At 36.2% G+C, this 19783-nt stretch overlaps 1 protein-coding gene across 4 annotated transcripts in view; it reads left to right on the forward strand.

Moving 5' to 3' along the window:
• The window catches only part of LOC114324271 (filamin-A), a 219180-nt gene that overhangs the window by 90867 nt on the left and 108530 nt on the right, over positions 1-19783 (forward strand). For 2 of the 4 annotated variants that reach the window (XM_050658770.1, XM_050658790.1), the window contains exon 16: positions 17745-18122. In XM_050658770.1, the coding sequence (XP_050514727.1) occupies positions 17745-18122 (378 nt within the window). Of the gene's footprint in view, positions 1-7154; positions 7337-7408; positions 7428-17744; positions 18123-19783 lie in introns of those variants that run through there. The other 2 variants (XM_050658776.1, XM_050658785.1) reach the window with 2 other exon arrangements.

The following is a 19783-nucleotide window of genomic DNA, read 5'->3' on the forward strand; positions in this document are numbered from 1 at the left end:
CCGACGAAATGTAATCACCGACGTGCCTTTTTTTCTGTCACATACAATTTAATGCGTTAGAAAGAAATCGAAAACCTGTGACGCACTGAAAGATGATCATGAGAAATATTGTAGATACAATATAATAAGTGATTCAATTTTCGGTAATATTTATTGTTGATTTTTGTTTCTCTTTAAATTTATGTAGCATTTCTCGTAATATAGAAGCTCAAGGTTTTGAGTAAGTCAAATTTTTCACATATCTGATGAATAACTCGAAGAAATCTTATACGTAAATAATTCAACTGCAAATATTTGATAAAACGAAGATCAGTTCAAAATACACGAAAACACAAAAGTAAATAATATAATTATTCGAAATAAATGATTTGTAATGGTACATTGTTTTAGGGGTTTATAGATTATATTCTGGTCTGCAATTATTTCCTTCCGACGTTTCTTCTGTAACTTTGGCAAACATTAACTAATCGATATAGTTGTTTGGCACTGCGTATTCGTGCCAATTCCTCTGCAGTCCTCGATTTGAATGATTCTGTATTCGGTCTCCTTTAAGAAGAAACCCTTGGTATGACATCTTTCTTATCTTAACAGTTTTAAATAATTCATGAGCAGAACTTGCTCTTTTTAGCACAGCTTTGTTGGTTTGTTCTGTAATGTAACATCCCAGATATTTAAAGTGCGTACCTGTTGATCTATTAGACGGAGAGCTAGAGCCGAAAAATCATCGTCATAAGTAATATGGAGTTTTTCCTGTGAAATGTGTCCATTGTATATTGACAATTATGACCCCTTTCAGGCTGACACCTCAGTGGATACAGGAAGTAGCAATAAGGGATGAAAGGGGAAAGTTAGTGCAGTCATTAAAGGTTTTCATCTCCTATTTTGTGAAACCTCCATCGATTTGCATGAAAATTGGTGACTAGTTAGAGCATACCTCAAGAAATAAAACTGATTTGGTGCCAACTTGCACTTTTACCCTGGTGGTGAATACCACCCCTTCCCGCGGGTGAAAATAATTTTATTAAAAATAACCCCACAAATCGATAAAGGGACAAATTTTAAGTAAAATTTTTTACATCATGTTATTAAAATAAATCAATACTTTTGAGTTATTAAAGATCAAAGATTTGTCTATTTAAGAGCATATGCGTGAAGTTACGGATGATAAAAAGAACATATTAATTAATTGTATGTTAGTAAAATATTATTTTTATATTATTTCGATATTTAATTGATTTTTTTCTATCAATATAATCTGAATATGTCCAGAAACTAGGGGTGTCCAATAATGGGTACATTTGACATATTCGAATACACTTTTGCTAAATTTATAATATCGAAATAATATAAAAATACTATTTTAGTAACCTACAATTAATTAATATGTTCTTTTTATTGTCCGTAGCTTCACGCATGTGCTCTTAAACAGACAAATCTTTGATCTTTAATAACTCAAAAAGTATTGATTTATTTTAATAACATGATATAACAAATTTTACTTATAATTTGTCCCTATATCGATGTGTGGGGTTATTTTTAATAAAATAGTTTTCACCCCCGAGAAGGGGTGATATCCACCCCAGGGTAAAAGTGCAAGTTGGCACCAAATCATTTTTATTTCTTATGGTATGCTCTAACTAGTCACCAATTTTCATGCAAATCGATGGAGGTTTAACAAAATAGGAGGTGAAAACCTTTAAAGACTACACTAACTTTCCACTTTCATCACTTATTGCTACTTCCTGTATCCACTGAGGTGTCAGCCTGAAAGGGGTCATAATTATCAATATACAATAGACACATTTCACATGCCAAACTCCATATTACTTATGACGATGATTTTTCGGCTCTAGCTCTTAGACTATATCTGTATCGAAGCATTTTCATAGGCATAGTGTCATTAATGTTTATACACATTTTTCTTACGGTCGTGTTTACGTAATCCAACACCTCTTGAAAGCTCTGGAGACTCTAGATATCTAAGATTATTACCTAATCAATAATTCATCATATATTTTCACTTCAAAGTCTTTATCTTGCAAAGCCTGTTTGAAAATAATATCCGAGTGGATATTGTATAAAAGCGGGGATATAATGCATCTATCTGTGTCTGATGCCTCTCTGAATGTAACAGCATTCTCAAATATTTCGTGATTTATGATACGTAGATCTGTACCACCAATACCTTTGGTTCTTAATTTGTTAAAAAGCGTTATATACCGTACTCTACCGAAAAGCCTTTTCATAATCATGGAAGCCACATAAATATCTAACGTTGGTGACGGAACGTGTGGTGAAGCCAGAAAGTGCCTCACGGGTACCGAGGACATTTCTAAATCCAAACTGGGTTTCATCCAGGTCTCTTTGACAGTGACTTCTTATCCTTCTATGAATAATGCGAAGAAAAATTATTTTCAACGTGTGGTTCTTCAGACTAATTACCCCGTATTTGTCGCATTTGTCGTGTTCGCTGTTTCTTCAGAATTGCTATAAAAATATACTTCAGCGATTCCTCAGGTATTTTACCAGTACTCTACATATATCTACTATATAAAAACCTTACGGATGGGTAGGACAAACGAAGATCTTTAGTCAATACCCAAAGGCCGGGAAGAGGCCGATCAATACTCGGCCCAGGCGAGGTACGGAAGCGATCGATCAGTACTCGATTGCAGACACCCGAAAGGACTGTAGACTCTAATCAGTACTCAGAAACCGGGGTCTATTTTGTAGTAGTCTATCTTTCTTTTATAAATTTTGCCACGTGTTTTAAGCCGCGTAGATTTTTTGTTTGGACGTTCTTATTTCTGACTTCCCATGTAATGCTTTTATTTTGATGTTCTCCTGCTGCTGCACTCGATTTCATCCACTTTCACTCCTCCGAATATGTTTCAAAGTAGACTTCGCCTTCAGATATTCGACATCAGGAAGCAATATTTCCAGACTACGGCCTGTATAAACCCCGAAAACAATGTACAAATACAACATTGACTATTCTCAACATTCCAGGAGACTGTCAAGGATGTAGAATTTAGAAACAACGCCCATGGTAATAGTCAACTCTTCTTTTTTAAATTTAATATGTACGTAATTAATCTAGAAAAATTATTATAAAAATATTCCATGATAAGCAATAAAACTATTTTTTAAATTATTTGTTTAACATCTTATAGCTAATTAAGAAGGTACATTTTATCTAAATATTTTAGATCAAACCCCTTTATTATTCGGAAGTCTTTAGTTCATTTGCTTAAATTTGTTGATACAACATCCTTATATGTAAAAAATTTGATTTATCTCATTCTACTGGTGACGGAAAAATAGAATGTTCGTTATATTTGTATAAGAAAGGATCTACGCCTATGGTCACACATGGACAGGAATCTTAAAAATGCATATACTTTTAAAGCTATTTCCTGATCGATTAGTTTTGATTGAAAAGACAGTTCAATGACTCGTCGGACTTTGTGTCCCACTGACACGGAAAATTGAAAGTGTGTGTATAAAAATTTTAAACTTTTTACGATTTTTGTATGTTTAACAAATTTGTGGTAATTTGTATGTATTTATGGTACTCTCTGATACTCTTCCTATGCAGTGGACGTACTGAAACTGAAGTAGCAGCCATAGTGCATAGTCATAGTCATAGTACCACAGTATAAATAGGTTCCATGGAACCTCTATATACTGTAATAGTACTGAGCCGAGAGCCGATAGAAATATAAGTACGGTCAGGCAGATTACGGTGCGTTTTCTATTTTTTCTCAAAGAAGTAGTAATAACAGGAATAGTTCAGTTCGATAAAAAAGATTATCAACTAAAGACACGTATCCAATACGAAGCTAGGACAAATAATTCCCGGACAAAAAATCCCCACAAATTATCCCCGAACAAAAAATCCTCGGACAAAAAATCCCCGGATAAATAATCCCCGGACAAAAAATCCCCACAAATTTTTTTGGACAAAATATCCCCACAAAAAATTCCGGACAAAAAATCCCCAAGAAATATTTGCTGCTAAATAGTTTTTCCGAAATTTTCCTAAATTTAGAATTCCAACTCCATGCTGAAAGCTTCAAAATTTACATGACAAAAGAGTGTGAGTTTTTCCAAAAATCGTGGAAGATATGGGGAATGAGCTAAGGCCCCGTTTTCATGACAGGCGCTTAACGCGGGTTTTGATAACGCGCGATATACGCGCTACATACATTTTACATGAGACCGTTCACATGCCAACGTGCGTTTTAATGACCATGGAATTGGAATTCGAAAGGACATCGCACACATCTTATGGAAAATATAATGTCACTCAAATTCAATAAAATTTATACGAATAGATTCGTTTTAAATTAACGGTCAAATCTTATCATTGCGCCAACTCTTAATTATGATTAATTACGGCGCAAATTGCAATTAAAGTTTATCGAAATCACATTTTTGGAGTCAGCAAAAGTGTCAGTTACAATCACTATTGCTCTGGGTGCTATTCAAAAGAGCTTAAACCCCGCTGGGCCTAAGCGGATTAGTGAAACTAATCCGCTGATTTATGGAGTACCGACAATTTGGGTATTATAAAATATTTTTTCTCTCTCTAACTTATGTACGTATCCATTTGATTTCAGATTTATTTATATCAATTTCTGCTCTTATTATTGAAAATATGGAGTTGGCGCAATGATACGATTTTACCGTTAATTTAAAACGAATCTATTCGTATAAATTTTATTGAATTTGAGTGACATTATATTTTCCATAAGATGTGTGCGATGTCCTTTGGTAAAATTTCGGGAAAACTTTTAGAGAACTATTCGGCAGCAAATATTTCTTGGGGATTTTTTGTCCGGGATTTTCTGTGGGGATATTTTGTCCAAAAAAATTTGTGGAGATTATTTGTCCGGGATTTTTTGTGGGGATTTTTTGTCCAAGGATTATTTGTCCGGCGATTTTTTGTCCGGGAATTTTTTGTCCAGGGATAATTTGTGGGGATTTTTTGTCCGGGATTATTTGTCCGGGATTATTTGTCCGGGGACTATTTGTCCGGACCCCATTAATTACGTTGGTGTTCCGTGCTCCGTGTAACTGCTCCAGTTACACGCATAGTGGATACGTTGGTGCTCCCGGAGCGGCAGTTACCCTCGGCGATCCAATCAGTGGCAGTTTATATGTAGAGGAGCGCATGCCGTATCCATTGGAGCAGTTACACGGATCACCGAGCACCAACGTAATGCATACGTGCCTTGATAGTGCGGTGTTCGATATCACAGTTGTCAAAATACACTCACCGGCACAAAAAACCGCCACCCCAAAAAATGGGTCATTTTTAATGTCTTGTATTTCCTAAACCTGATGTCCGATTTAAGTAATTTTTTTAATATGTTATAGCCTTATTCATTAACAATATCGCTGTAATAATATTTAACAATATCGCTGTAATAATATTGTTGCTATACAGGTACACTGTCATTGTATACAGGGTGTACGAATCAAACTGTGTTTTTTTCTCAAACTTTTCAACACCCTGTGGAATGTTCTAGCTTTTATAAAATACTGAAATTAAAACCCAACTATAGCTTCAGGTTTTCTTAACATTCTGTTTTTTGATTAATTCGCTTATGTTAGATAATAAAAAAGTTAGGCACTTTAACAACTGCCCCTGTTTTTCGTCAATATAGGGTGTTTTTAAATAAGTACGGCAAACTTTAAGGGGTAATTCTGCATGATAAAATAATGACAGTTTGCTTTATAAACGTATGCCCGCAAATGCTTTGTTTCCGAGATAGGGGGTGTTGAAATTGTTCTTACAAACTGACGATTTATTTATTGCTCTAAAACAGTTTGTGATATGCAAATGAAATTTGACAGATTTTAAGAGGTAGTTATTGAGCATTTTTTTGGCATACAATTAAGAATTTTATATTCACCATTGACGTGCATACGGGATATATCTAAAATGTTTACACCCGTATGCACGCCAATGGTGAATATAAAATTCTTAATTGTATGCCAAAAAATGCGCAATAACTACCTCTTAAAATTTACCAAATTGCATGTGCATATCACAAACCGTTTTAGAGCAATACATAAATCGTCAGTTTGTAAGAACAATTTCAACACCGCCTATCTCGGAAACGAAGCATTTACGGGCATACGTTTATAAAGCAAACTGTCATTATTATATCATGCAGAATTACCCCTTAAAGTTTGCCGTACTTATTTAAAAACACCCTGTATTGACGAAAAACATGGGTAGTTGTTAAAGTGTCTAACTTTTTTATTACCCAACATAAGCGAATGAAACAAAAAACATAATGTTAGGAAAACCTGAGGCTATAGTTGGGTTTTAATTTCAGTATTTTATAAAAGCTAGAACATTCCACAGGGTGTTCCAAAGTTTGAGAAAAAAACACAGTTTGATTCGTACACCCTGCATACAATGACAATGTACCTGTCTAGCAACACTATTATTACAGCGATATTGTTAAAAATTGAGGCTATAACACATTAAAAGAACTACTTAAATCGGACATCAGGTTTAGGAAATACAAGACATTAAAAATGACCCATTTTTTGGGGTAGCGGTTTTTTGTGCCGGTGAGTGTATATACAGAAATAAAGCTTTACAAGATACATAAGATTATAAAAACACAAGATTATACAAGATTATAAAAAATAAGTAGTCAATTTAAGAAAAATAAGGACTGTTTTTGAGGTAATTTATTATTCTAACTGGGAAATAAGCCACAATTTAAGTTAAAAAATGATTTAATTGACGTTTCGACTTTCACCTCGGTCTTCTTCAAGAATAATAAATTACATGAATGCCACAAATAAATAGTTCTTTGAGGTATCCAGTGAACTCGGTTTGTATTTAAAATTACTTCATTATGTGAACACTGATGACGTAATGTCCAACACATTAATAGCAGTGGATGACCATTAAAAAAAATTAAATTGACCTCTTGTAAGATTTTTTTAAGTCGTCTGTTTCTGAAATAATGAATTTATTCCATACTTTTGCATCGTACTGTATGCGAAACTTTCCTCGTTATTCCTACTTCTTTAGTATACTGTTACCTGTAGCCTCGTCGTGGAATGCGCGCACCGCCTCCCTTGCTGCGCCCACCTGCCTGACCCATGAACAGAGTGCTCGGTACTACCAGCAGCACCATTCGTTTATACTCGGTACAATTTACCATCCGCACGATCTAAACTCGTTGCGCGCTGTGTATTATTATTTTGTTCTAATCGACGAGTTTTTAGCGAATTTTTGCGACAATCGGTACTCGATCGAACGGTACTCTCATAGTGACTCGTCGATAGTGATATCAAGTGCCAGGTAAATGCGTTATCGGGGGTGTTTTTGATAAGATTCGTTGATGATTGTATTGATAAAGGTGGATTGTGTGAATGGGTTTGTCGCTCTGGAGGTTGGTACTATACGATAATGGTGCTGGTGTTACGGAAGAGTGCACATTTACTTTCTAAAATTTATATTTTTAGTATTACGGGTAAAATATTACGTTTAAATGTCCTCAACACGTCGTTATGGCTTGCAATGTTAAAGAAACAAAAAATATATAAAAAAATTGAAATTCTATGTTAAGACTGTTAATAATTATGCTAATTAAACAGCATATATAAATACCAACTATCTGGTTTTTAAACATAAATCTGATGGTAGTGATGGTTTACCATTAAGTACTATATTTTATGCAAACATTTTTATTCTGAAATGTAAATTTTGAGATATACAGTGTAATTTGTGAACAAACATTCAATTTGGCTATCACAAAAGGTATCTATGTAATTTCATCTGGCATTCTTATACACGCACATATGGTTTTATATTCATTGCAATCTCTTTGAGATTAACTTTTCTATTTCTATATTTTATTAAGTTACCTCACGTTGTTTCGTCTCCTTAAAGTTGTACAACGTTTTATCAGTTTTCCTTGTCTATTTACAAAATATGTACTTCTTCAGTTATTCCTTTGATTTGTCTGTAATTTTGAGTCTCAATTTGTTATGAGTTCCACTTTATACTTTTCTGCTGATATCTTTTAAGTTTTTAAAAGCCACACCATCTCAATTCTGGCTTATATTTTTCTTACAAAAGTCTTTAAGGTCTTGTTATGTTGGTAATCATATGCGCAAATCTGCCTGTCTACTGCGACGTTTAGAATTTTCAGTAGTTCCGTATATCTGAACTTTCCTGGAACTTCTGGTTTCATTCTTGCCATCGATCTTTTCTTCTTGTCTTATTTGGGTTTTGCATTGAGTTTATTTGAGTTGGCCACTCTATTTGTACACAACGATCTTATTTTCGGAGAGATAAATCTACAACATTTCAAAAGCATCCAGTTTATCCACTTTATGCCTCCCCCCCCCCCTATCTGATTACCATCATCTTATTTCTGTTCCATATTAGGTCCTCCTAATGTTGGCAATTTAAGAAAGAGACATATTTAAGAGCAACATCCCTATAGCTATGAAACGGAAGACATTCTTTTGACCAATGCGTTCTTCCTATTATGACATTCCTGACGGAGCAGAAACTCTCACGCTCACAAAAACAACAGCATTAAAAATGCGAGTGGCACAAAGGCTCATGGAAAGATCGATTCTCGGCGTTACAAAAAAAGACAAAATAAGGAATCAAGACCTAAGGAAAAGAACAGGTATCACTGATGTCATCCAACGTATAACCAAGCTGAAATGGAATTGGGCAGGTCACGTAGCGACTAAAAGACTCAAGGTGGACCAAAAAACTAATAGACTGGCGCCCAATTAAAGACAAACGCAGCAGAAGACGACCACCAACACGATAGATGGACGACATTAAACGAATGTCCAAGAAATGGCAACAAGACTCACAAAACCGTGGAGAGTGGCGAAAAATGGGAGAGACCTATGTTCATCAGTGGACGAAAGAGGTTGTATGATAATGATGAACGTTGGCAATTATATTTATGGTTGTTTACGGTCTTCAGCCAATCAGAATAGTTGTTCGGCACTGTATATTTCTGTCCAATCGCGAATGTCCTTGAGCCATGATATATGCTTCTTTCCAATTCTTCTGCGGCCCTCGATTTTACTTTTCATGATAAGCTGAAGGATTCTGTAGCGGTCTCCTCTAACAATATGCCCTAGGTATGAAACTTTTTTTAAATTTCAATAGCACGAACGACATTATTTGCTCTATTTAACACAGTTTCGTTGGTCTGCATCGCTGTCCAGGGTATTAGGAGCATTCTTCTATGACACCACATCTCAAATGCCTCTAGGCGATTGATCATATCAGCCATCACAGTCCAGGTCTCGGTGCAATGTAACAACACTTAACAAATACAGCATTTGATCAATCTTTTACGTAATCTTAGGTTTAAGCTGTAGTGACAGAAGATTAGTTCTGCATTTGATCTCTTTACTTGGGTCTAACTGGTCTAACATCCCAGATGTTTAAAGTGAAAAACTTTCTCAATGTTTTGTTGATCTATCTGCGGGGAAGCATTGTTGTGAGGTTATATGTCACTAATTTTGTGTTAGAAGCCCCCTTCTCTTCCTGTCATATTTACAATCCAATAACCCTTTAACGCCCTAGAGACTGTCGCATAAAATAGTCATCAGCGTATCTAAGATTATTTATCAGTTCACGATTTATTTTCACTCCATAGTCTTTATATGTATTAAGATGGTTTGGTCATGTTCAACGTCGAGAAGTTAATCACCCAATACGAAGAATAGCTGAAGTGCAGATTCCTGGAAGGAGTAGGAGAGGAAGACCAAAGAAAACCTGGGGGGAGACGATAAGGCAGGACATGTTGGTAAAGGGAATTAACATTGATATGACCCAAGATAGAATTGTGTGGAGAAATGCAATTAGGGAAGCCGACCCCGCATAGGGATAAGGCAAAGAGAATGATGATGAGTCTTTATATGTATTACAAAGTCCGTTTGAAAATGATCTTCTTCTTGCAGTACCGTCCCCTATCGGAGGTTGGCTACCATCACAGCAATCTTAACTTTGTTGGCTGCAGCTCTGAACAACTGTATTGAACTGCACCCATACCACTCCCTTAAATTTCGCAACCAGGAAATCCTCCTACGTCCCACATTTCTCTTTCCCGAGATTTTTCCTTGGATTATGAGTCTAAGCAGAGAGTACTTTTCTCCTCTCATTATGTAGCCTAGATACTCCAGTTTTTTCGTTTGTATGGTTTTTATGACTTCGCATTCCTTCCCCATCTTCAGCAAAACATCTTGATATGTTACTCTCTCTGTCCATGGTATTTTCCACATTCTTCTGTAACACCACATCTCGAATGCCTCAATGTTTTTGATGTTTATCTTTTTCAGAGTCCAAGCTTCCATGCCGTTCAGCAGAATGTAGAAAACATAGCACCTTAACATTCTCGTTCTTAAGTTTATATTTATGTCCCGGCTGCATAGGAACTTTTTCATTTTGACAAACGATTGTCTCGCTATCTCAATTCGCCTCTTGATTTCTCTTGTCTGGTCATTAGTATCAGTGAAACAAACCCCTAAATATTTGTAGGTCTTAACTCTTTCAACTGGCTGATTATTTATGGTTAAATTCATATTGGTGTATAGCTTCTTTGTAACAATCATGAATTTAGTCTTTTTGATGTTCAGTTTTAGACCATACTTATTGGTATGAGTGTTTATGTTTTCCATCAAATACTGTAAATTTGCTAGGTTATCTGTTACTATTAGCGTGTGATCAGCGTATCGTATATTGTTAATTAACTCTCCGTTAATGTTTATACCAATGTTTTGCTCTAGGAGCGCTTCCTGACATATTGTTTCGCTATATATATTGAATAGTAGTGGAGAAAGCACACAACCCTGACGCACACCTCGACGAATCTCAATTTCTTCGGTTAACTCATTATCAACCTTGATTTTTGCTGTTTGTCCCCAGTACAACCTGGATTATGATGTTAATGTCGCGACTGTCGATGTTTTTGCTTCTTAGGATTTCATACAGCTTTTGGTGTCTGACTTTATCGAAGGCGATTTCAAAATCTATGAAACCTCCGTAGAGGTCTTGGTTTACATCCTTAACAATCTTTGCATTAACACACTTAGACCAAACAAAGCTTCCCGTGTTCCCAGGCCACTTCTGAATCCAAACTGTGTGGCGCTTATGTCCTCTTCTAATTTATTAAATATTCTTTTGTGAATTATTTTTAAAAATACTTTTAGTGTGTTTGTGTGTGTGAAAATGATATTAGAGTATTAATATTAAACACCAGCGGGGATAAAATGCATCCCTGTCTGACGCCTCTTTGAATGTAACATTCGTCGGCTAATCTCCCATCGACGTACGTCTGCTTTCTGCTTCCAATATAAGTTTTCTATAATACGTAGGTTTCTACCATCAATACCTTTGGTTATTAATATGTTCGAAAGCGTTCCAAGCTGTACCCTATCAAAAGCCTTTTCTTAATCGATGGAAGCCACATAAATATATTTACGTTGGTCGCGGAATTTTTGGAGAAGTACATTTATATACCCAGCGCATTCCTAAATCCAAACCATCATTCTCATCATCATTTATCATTTGCCTCTGTTTCTTTTGCTGAGTTAGCTGATGATTAGCATCTCGACGTTGAAAATGCCATAATTTTCTTAACGTAAGCTCCCTCTATATATTTATTCTTAATTTTGTCACTCCATTCATCAATCTAAGCATTCTCATTTTCACCAAACGCATTTATTGTTCATATTACTATTTTCATACAGAATCTCTTGATGTTTTCTCCTTATTTTCTATTTTAAAGTTTTGAACACGTCTTCTTGTCTGTCTCTTTTTATTTCAGTTGATAGTGTCGTTTTTTGTCTTTAAGTAATTGCCTTATTGAACTGATAGTCTGTTCAGCTTCGTTTTAGATATTTTATTAACTGGGCACTAATATGTATAGTCCAATTAATCTTAAAAATCGTCCATTTGATCATTCGTCTAAAAATATTCTTATAAGTATTTATAGCAATACAAACAATGATTAAAAATGTTTAATTAAACTTATAAAATGTCAATGTAACCATAAAAGTCAAGGTCAAATCATTTGTTTATAAGTATACAATCCTGATAATGAAATGCACTTGCATATGTTTGTTTTCCTTTTGACTTGTAATATGCAGTGAAATTTACATATTGTATGGCTGTTTAGGCAGGTCTTCAAAAGAACACTATAATAATAAAAATACGCTGGAAGAAGTAAATGTCATGATTATTAAACGAAAAGTTTGACATATAAGCAGGAAAATCAGCACAAGCAATAACTAAAATGGTAGAGAACGAGGAAGTTGTTAAATCATTACATAAAAGGAAAGAAAGAAGCATTTGATATATTCAGTTGAGATTCCTAGAGAAGTATAAATTACACATTATATTATAAGAGACCATGAAAAATATAAAAATAAGAAGACCTGCTTCTTCTTCTTGAAGTGCGCGTTCATGGCGATCATGGCAATTTTTATCGTATCTGCACACTTCGCTGGATCTCGCTTTCCAAATATTTTTCCTTGCAGGATGGCTTGTAGAAGGGCATATCTTTATTCATTTCGCATAATGTGTCCGAAGTATTATAACTTTCGAGATTTGATGGTGGTCAGTACCTCTCGGTTCTTCTTCATTCTTCTCAGGACCTCATTTGTAACTCGAACAGTCCCTGGAATATAACGTATTCTCCGATATAGCCACATCTAAAATCCTTCTAACCTTCTGCACATATCTTTGTCCAAGGCCCACGATTCAGCACCATAAAAAAGGACACAGAAGACGTAGCAGCAGCATTCAGCATTCTTAGTTTTATACCAAGAGAGAGGTGTATACTAAGAGATGCGCGCTCTTATCTCCTGATTGTTGGTCCATTGTTCATTTATTGTGGTGCCGAGGTAATTGTACTGCGCCATTCTTTCTACTGGGGTTTGGTCAGGGGCGTCATTTGACAGGGTCAGGGGGGGGCTGACCCTAAAAATGACTCAAATTTACAAAAAATACATCAATTTTATTACTATAGTATTGTATAATGTATTGTATATATAATGCTTCTCTCTCTCTCTCTCTCTCTCTCTCTCTCTCTCTCTCTCTCTCTCTCTCTCTCCTGTCGTTTCCCCATTACTGAGGATCGTGATTTCTTCCAATATTCCTAACAATGTTTCTCCATTGGTCTCTATCTTCAGCTGCTCTAAGAGCTTCGCAGAATGAGTTTCCAGCTGAATGTTTTATTTGGTCAGACCATATAGTTGGTGATCGTCCTCTTGATCTTCTCCCCGGAACGTTTAAATAAACAATTAATCTCTCCAAACTGTCGTCACCTCTGCGAACCATGTGACCAAAGAATTGCAGAATTCGTTGCAGACATATTGTGGACAGCCTTTTTTTAATATTGAGTTGGTTTAGAATGGAAACGTTTGTCCTATGAGCTGTCCAAGGTATGCGCAGCATTCTTCTCCAGCACCACATCTCAAAGGCACCAATTTTTTGGCGCTCGCATGCGCGAAGAGTCCAAGTCTCTGCTCCGTATAGAAATATTGAGAATACAAGGGCATTCACCAGTCTCATCTTGATATTTTGAGAGATAAATCTGTCTTTCCAAACTTTAGTTAGGCGCTCATCGCATTTTTTGCCATACCAATACGTCTCCGAACTTCTGCTTCACAGTTACCATCGTTAGTTATACTAGACCCGAGATAGACAAAGGTGTTTACTAATCTGGTATTCCTGTAATATGTTAGTCAGTTGAATAGTGTCAAATCTGTCGACCACCATTATTTTTGTCTTAGCTTTATTGATTTTCAGACCAACTTTATTGCTTTCGTACTCAACTCTTCGCAGAAGATCAAACATTTCTTGCTCATTTGCTGCTATAAGTGTAGTGTCATCAGCAAATCTTAAATTGGAGATTTTCCTACCAGCTACTGTTACTCCACCGGCCCATCCTTCTAAAACCATCCTCATGACATGTTCACCATAAATGTTAAATAAGTCAAGTGACAACACGCATCCTTGTCTAAAACCTCTCTCGGTCTTGAATTGGTTTGAGAACTTCTGATCTAGTCGTACTGTCGCTATATTAGACTGGTACAGATTTTTAAGTGTCACCAGGTGCATTGGTGCGCCCATTTCTATTAAAATTGACCACAGATTTATCTAGCTTACACAATCAAATGCCTTTTGGTAGTCAACGAAGCATATAATCATAGGTACTTGAAATTCTCTAGACTTTTCAGTGAGTTGTCTCAGGTTCAGGATTTGTTCCCTTGTACCTTTACCCTTTACAAACCCCGCTTGTTCCTGAGGTATTTGGTAATGTAGATAGGTTTTTAATCTATTTTTGATGACATCCAACAAGATTTTACTAGCATGTGATATTAGTGACAGTGTGCGGTAGTTTTCACATCTGGTAGTAGTTCCTTTTTTGTGTAGTGGGATATAAATTTAGGTACACCAATCAGATGGCCATTTTCCTGAATTCCAAACAGCGACACAGATAGAATGGATGATATGTAATCCTTTGTCACCTAGTAACTGTAGTATTTCTCACATGGTATTGAATCAATGCCTGGGGATTTATTTCTCTTTAGTGATTTAATTGCATCTTTGACTTCAGCGAGTAAGACAGTAGGTTCTCTAGGGTAGTCAGAAGGCCACTGATTTTCTGCTGATACCTCGTTATTTTTATCTAGCTCGCCATAGTAGTTTCGCCATATAATGCTTGCCCCCCCCCCCAATCAAAATTTCAAATGAAGCCCCTTCTGTTATCTTTTTCTTCCTAATTATAATGAGCTTTGTCTTTTTTACGTTTATATTGAGTCTATATTGTTGACTGTAATTCGTGGTTTTATTCATAAGGACTTATAGGCCATCTGCAAATACCATGGTGACATCTGCATACGTGATTTAGTTAGTCGTTTTCAGTTTCGTGCAAAGCTTCGATAAATATTTTTCCAGAGTAGAGATTGAAGATTAGAGAGGAGTCAAAATTGTAGCCTTGCCTCACTCCACGCATGATTTTCACGTATTCAGTGTGTTCACCTTCAACTCTGAGATTTGCGGTCTGATATTAGTAAAGGTATCTAATTATTTTCAGATCTTGGTTTCTGCTTTTTTTAATATTTGCATCACATTGGCCTCCTGTACTTGATCAAACGCTTTCTTGTAATTAACCAGGCATGTCGCAACTCACGTCGATGTATCTGTGGAATAAGACTTGTACTGAAAGAACAAAGCATATCTTGTACCAATAGCATAAGTTTGTTCTATTAGCTTTGGTGTGACGTCCCATACTTCCGAACCGTAAAGTATAATACTTTGGACTATATTCCGAACCATAAAGTGTAATACTTTGGACTATATTCCGAACCGTAAATGTGTTTTTTGGTTTCTCGTCGAATTGTTTTTTTGCCAGAGAAGAGAGTTGAAGGCACGGGTCGCTGCTCTGCCCTTGTTTATTCTTTCCCTGATTTCACCTGCGGTATTTCCCTTCTTGTTGAAAATGACCTGCAATATTTGCAGGATTGCACGCCTTCGATTTTGTCGTCTTCCAAGACTAAGTCACTGAGAGATATTCACATTTTGTCATATTCATATTTAGATCTGCCACCTCATATTCTTCTTGCAGTTTTCTTACCATATAGCTAAGATCGTCGCTGTCTTCGGCAATTACTACCTGGTCACCCGCAAAGAAAAATGTATATAGCGTGTTTTCTCCCACCGTTATTCCCATGTTTCTACATTTTTTTACCCATTTCACTAAGTCCAAATAGATTTTAAATAAGGTGGGTGACAGCAGCCTTGTCTTAGTCCCTTTGTTGTTTGAAAAGGAGAGGTGATTTCTTGTCCCATTTTAAATCTTCCAAAGTTTTGTTCGTAGTATTTTTGAGTGGCGTTAATAAGAATTGGGTTTATTTTCAAGTTACCCATTTCTATCCATAGTTGGGAGATCGGTACACTGTCATATGCTTTTTCCAAATCTATTAAAGCTATATGGGTTTCTCTATTTCTCTCTCTCGTTTTTCCATTGCAATTTTTAATGTGAAAATATTATCCATAGTGGAGCGTCCGGCCCTAAATCCCGCTTGTTCTTCGGGTTGTTTGTCTTTAATATCATTTTCTATCAGGTTTCGTAGTACTTTTGAGTATAGTCGGCCTATAATCGCAATCACTGCGATCCCTCTATAGTTTTTAGGATCCGTATTTGTGCCTTTCTTGTGTATTGGAGAGATATATGATTGTCTCCATTCTTCTCCGTTTAGGCATATTTCGAATCATTTTCGGATCATTTCCAAACAGTTTTGATGATCCATACCTAATCAACTCTGGATATATTCCGCCTGGGCCTGGAGATTTTCTTAATTTCATTCCCTTAACTGCTCCTTTCACTTGTTCTATTGATATTTCTATTCGTCCTTCTACTTCCACTTGTTCATTTGTCTGTTTAAACCTTTCTCTTCTCTCTGTTAATAAGTTCTCAAAATGCTCTACCCATGTGTTCTCTGGTATTCAATTTATTATGACATGGTTTTTTGTCGTTGTTCTCATCGTTTTTATAGTTCTCCAGGCTTCAGAGCTCTTTGTGCCTCCTATATGGTTGTCTAGGTATTGGCATTTTTGTTCCCATGCACTATTTTTCTTTTTAACCGTTTGACTTCTTTATTCAGGTTTTTATATTGTTGTTTTGTTTGTTCGTCTCCCTGTTGTAATAACTTTTGATATACTTCATTCTTTCTTTTATCTGTTCTTCCACTTCTTTATCCCACCAATATGGTTTATCTACTCTCCGTACCTGTGGCCCTAAGCCTTCTAGCGCTGCGTTTTTCATGCAGTTTTTTATATGTTCGTATTCATCCGTCGTTGATCTGTGTGATTTCTGTAGTTTTTGTGTTAGTCTCCAGGAGTAAAGTAAGTGTGTGCTCTCGTTATCTAGATTGTCTAAGGTGTACGTAGTTCTTTCTATTTTTTCTGTGTTCTTTGTTGTATTTTACTTTCATACAGCTTGTAAATTCTCTGATGGTTTATCTTTAACGGTTGTCTTCGGTTGTTTTCCATTCTTCCTATGTGACTAGATCCATTTTAACATTGCAATCTTTTGGATTACGTCTGTTGCTTTGATCGTCTTCTTAGTTCTTCATTGGGTTTGCGATCGCTCAGCTTCATTTTGAGCATTCTCCGTTACATAGTTCTCTGAATCACTTGAAAAATTGTGGACTATCTTGTTGTTAATAGCCTGTATTTCAGTTGCCTATACAAGAACCGGTAATACATAGGTACTGATCAAAAGTTATTTCATTTTATTTCGTAAATTTGATTTCAAAGCTTAACCTAAAGGTTGATTTAAATATATATTCCTTAGCATGGCCAGCATTTGGAAGATTACAAATAGTTGGAAATTACGTTTCACTAATTACCATGCGACCAGTTTTTGTCCTGGTTTTTGTTTAAGTTTGGTATGACCCTTTTCTAACACTCGTGAAAGTGAAATTAATGTTTGGTTTGCTTAATATTAAGTCAGATATTTACACCACTTTTGCTATTCTCTGTAACATAGTAAATTAAAGTTATTAATCAAAGAGCATTACCAATACAACCAAACCGTAATTTGTTCGTATATATTTAACAAAATACGCTATAGGTATACTCACTTTTATCGTTTACCACCTCCAGAGCAAACCTTTTCACAAATAGCACCACGTTAACGCAAATGGTTGGTCTTTAGGCAGCCCTTGGCATGTCAACATCATGTCCAACAACTCAGCCCTCTCCGTCCTCGGCGAGGCAACCCGCCTCGTGCCGGCCAACTCACCCGCTGTCTTCGAGATAATCACCCCCTCTTCCACTCCGCCATCTGACCTTCGTGTGCACGTTGTAGCCCCTTCGAAACGCGTAGTCTCAGCCCGAGTGATTCCCGGCAACAGACTCGGGGTGCACAGTGTGGAATTCGTGCCTACAGAAATCGGTACGCACTTGATCGATGTGTCTGTTGATGGAGAAAAACTGCCATCGGGGCCTCTTATGGCCAAAGTTTACGATGCTGGACTTATTCAAGTGGCGGATGTTGGAGGAGGGGTTGTAGGACAACCTGTACAATTTAGAGGTAAGTAAAGGTTTATTATTTTATGACATATCAACTTATAAAGTATTGGAATGGTTTTTCGAAGTATCGGAATAATATGTACATTTCGTGGAGAGTAGTAATCTTAAAAATTAAAGAAACGACTGTTGAAATTAACTTAAAACTACAATTACAACTTAGTGTTTTAACCTTGAAAATCTTACTAGAATACACAATAGAACAAATTTCAAGATTATAGTAATTGACAAACCTACCATAGGTACTAATTAAATAATAATTTTATGTTTACTGCTTCAATGTTTTTCTTCAATACTTATCTCTCTCTCTCTCTCTCTTGGCGTTTCCCCATTACTGAGGATCGTGATTTCTTCCAATATTCCTAAAAATGTTTCTCCATTGGTCTCTATCTTCAGCTGCTCTAAGAGCTTCGCAGAATGAGTTTCCAGCTGAATTCTTTATTTGGTCGGACCATCTTGTTGGTGATCGTCCTCTTGATCTTCTCGCCGGAACGTTTCCAGAAACAATTAATTTCTCCAAACTGTCGTCACCTCTGCGAACCACGTGACCAAAGAATTGCAGAATTCGTTGCAAACATATTTTGGACAGCCTTTTTTTAATCTTGAGTTGGTTTAGATTAATTTAGTCCAAGGTATGTGCAGCAATCTTCTCCAGCACCACATCTCAAAAGCATCAATTTTTTGGCGCTCGCATGCGCGATGAGTCCAAGTCTCTGCTCCGTATAGAAATATTGAGAATACAATGGCATTCACCAGTCTCACCTTAATATTTTGAGTGATAGATCTGTCTTTCCAAACTTTACTTAGGCGACTCATCGCATTTTTTGCCATACCAATACGTCTCCGAACTTCTGCTTCACAGTTACCATCTTTAGTTATACTAGACCCGAGATAGACAAAGGTGTTTACTATCTGGTATTCTTGTAACCTGTTAGTCAGTTGAATAGTGTCGAATCTGTCGACCGCCATTATTTTTGTCTTAGCTTTATTGATTTTTAGACCAACTTTATTGCTTTTGTACTCAACTCTTCGCAGGAGATCAAACATTTCTTGCTCATTTGCTGCTATAAGTGTAGTGTCATCAGCAAATCTTAAATTGGAGATTTTCCTACGAGTTACTGTTACTCCACCGGCCCATCCTTCTAAAACCATCCTCATGACATGTTCACCATAAATGTTAAATAAGTTAGGTGACAACACGCATCCTTGAGAAGTGTCAAAAGGTGCATTGGTGCGCCCATTTCTATTAAAATTGACCACATATTTATCCAGCTTACACAATCAAATGCCTTTTGTTAGTCAAAGAAGCATATAATCATAGGTACTTGAAATTCTCTAGACTTTTCAATGCTTGTTCCTGAGGTATTTGGTAATGTAGATAGGTTTTTAGTCTGCTTTTGATGATATGCAACAAGGTTTTACTAGCAGTGTGCGGTATTTTTCACATCTGGTAGTAGTTCCTTTTTTGTGTAGCGGGATATAAATTGAGGTACACCAATCAGATGGCCATTTTCCTGAATTCCAAACAGTAACACAGTACAGATAGAATGGATGATATGTGTCCTTTGTCACCTAGTAGCTGTAATATTTCACAAGGTATTGAATCAATACTCATGCTTCTGCTTGTATCGTTAATAATAAGTGTGCTACAATTTTTTCTCTTAC

Source organism: Diabrotica virgifera, chromosome 1 (genome assembly GCF_917563875.1).
Source record: "Diabrotica virgifera virgifera chromosome 1, PGI_DIABVI_V3a".
In the NCBI taxonomy this organism is placed as follows: domain Eukaryota; kingdom Metazoa; phylum Arthropoda; class Insecta; order Coleoptera; family Chrysomelidae; genus Diabrotica; species Diabrotica virgifera.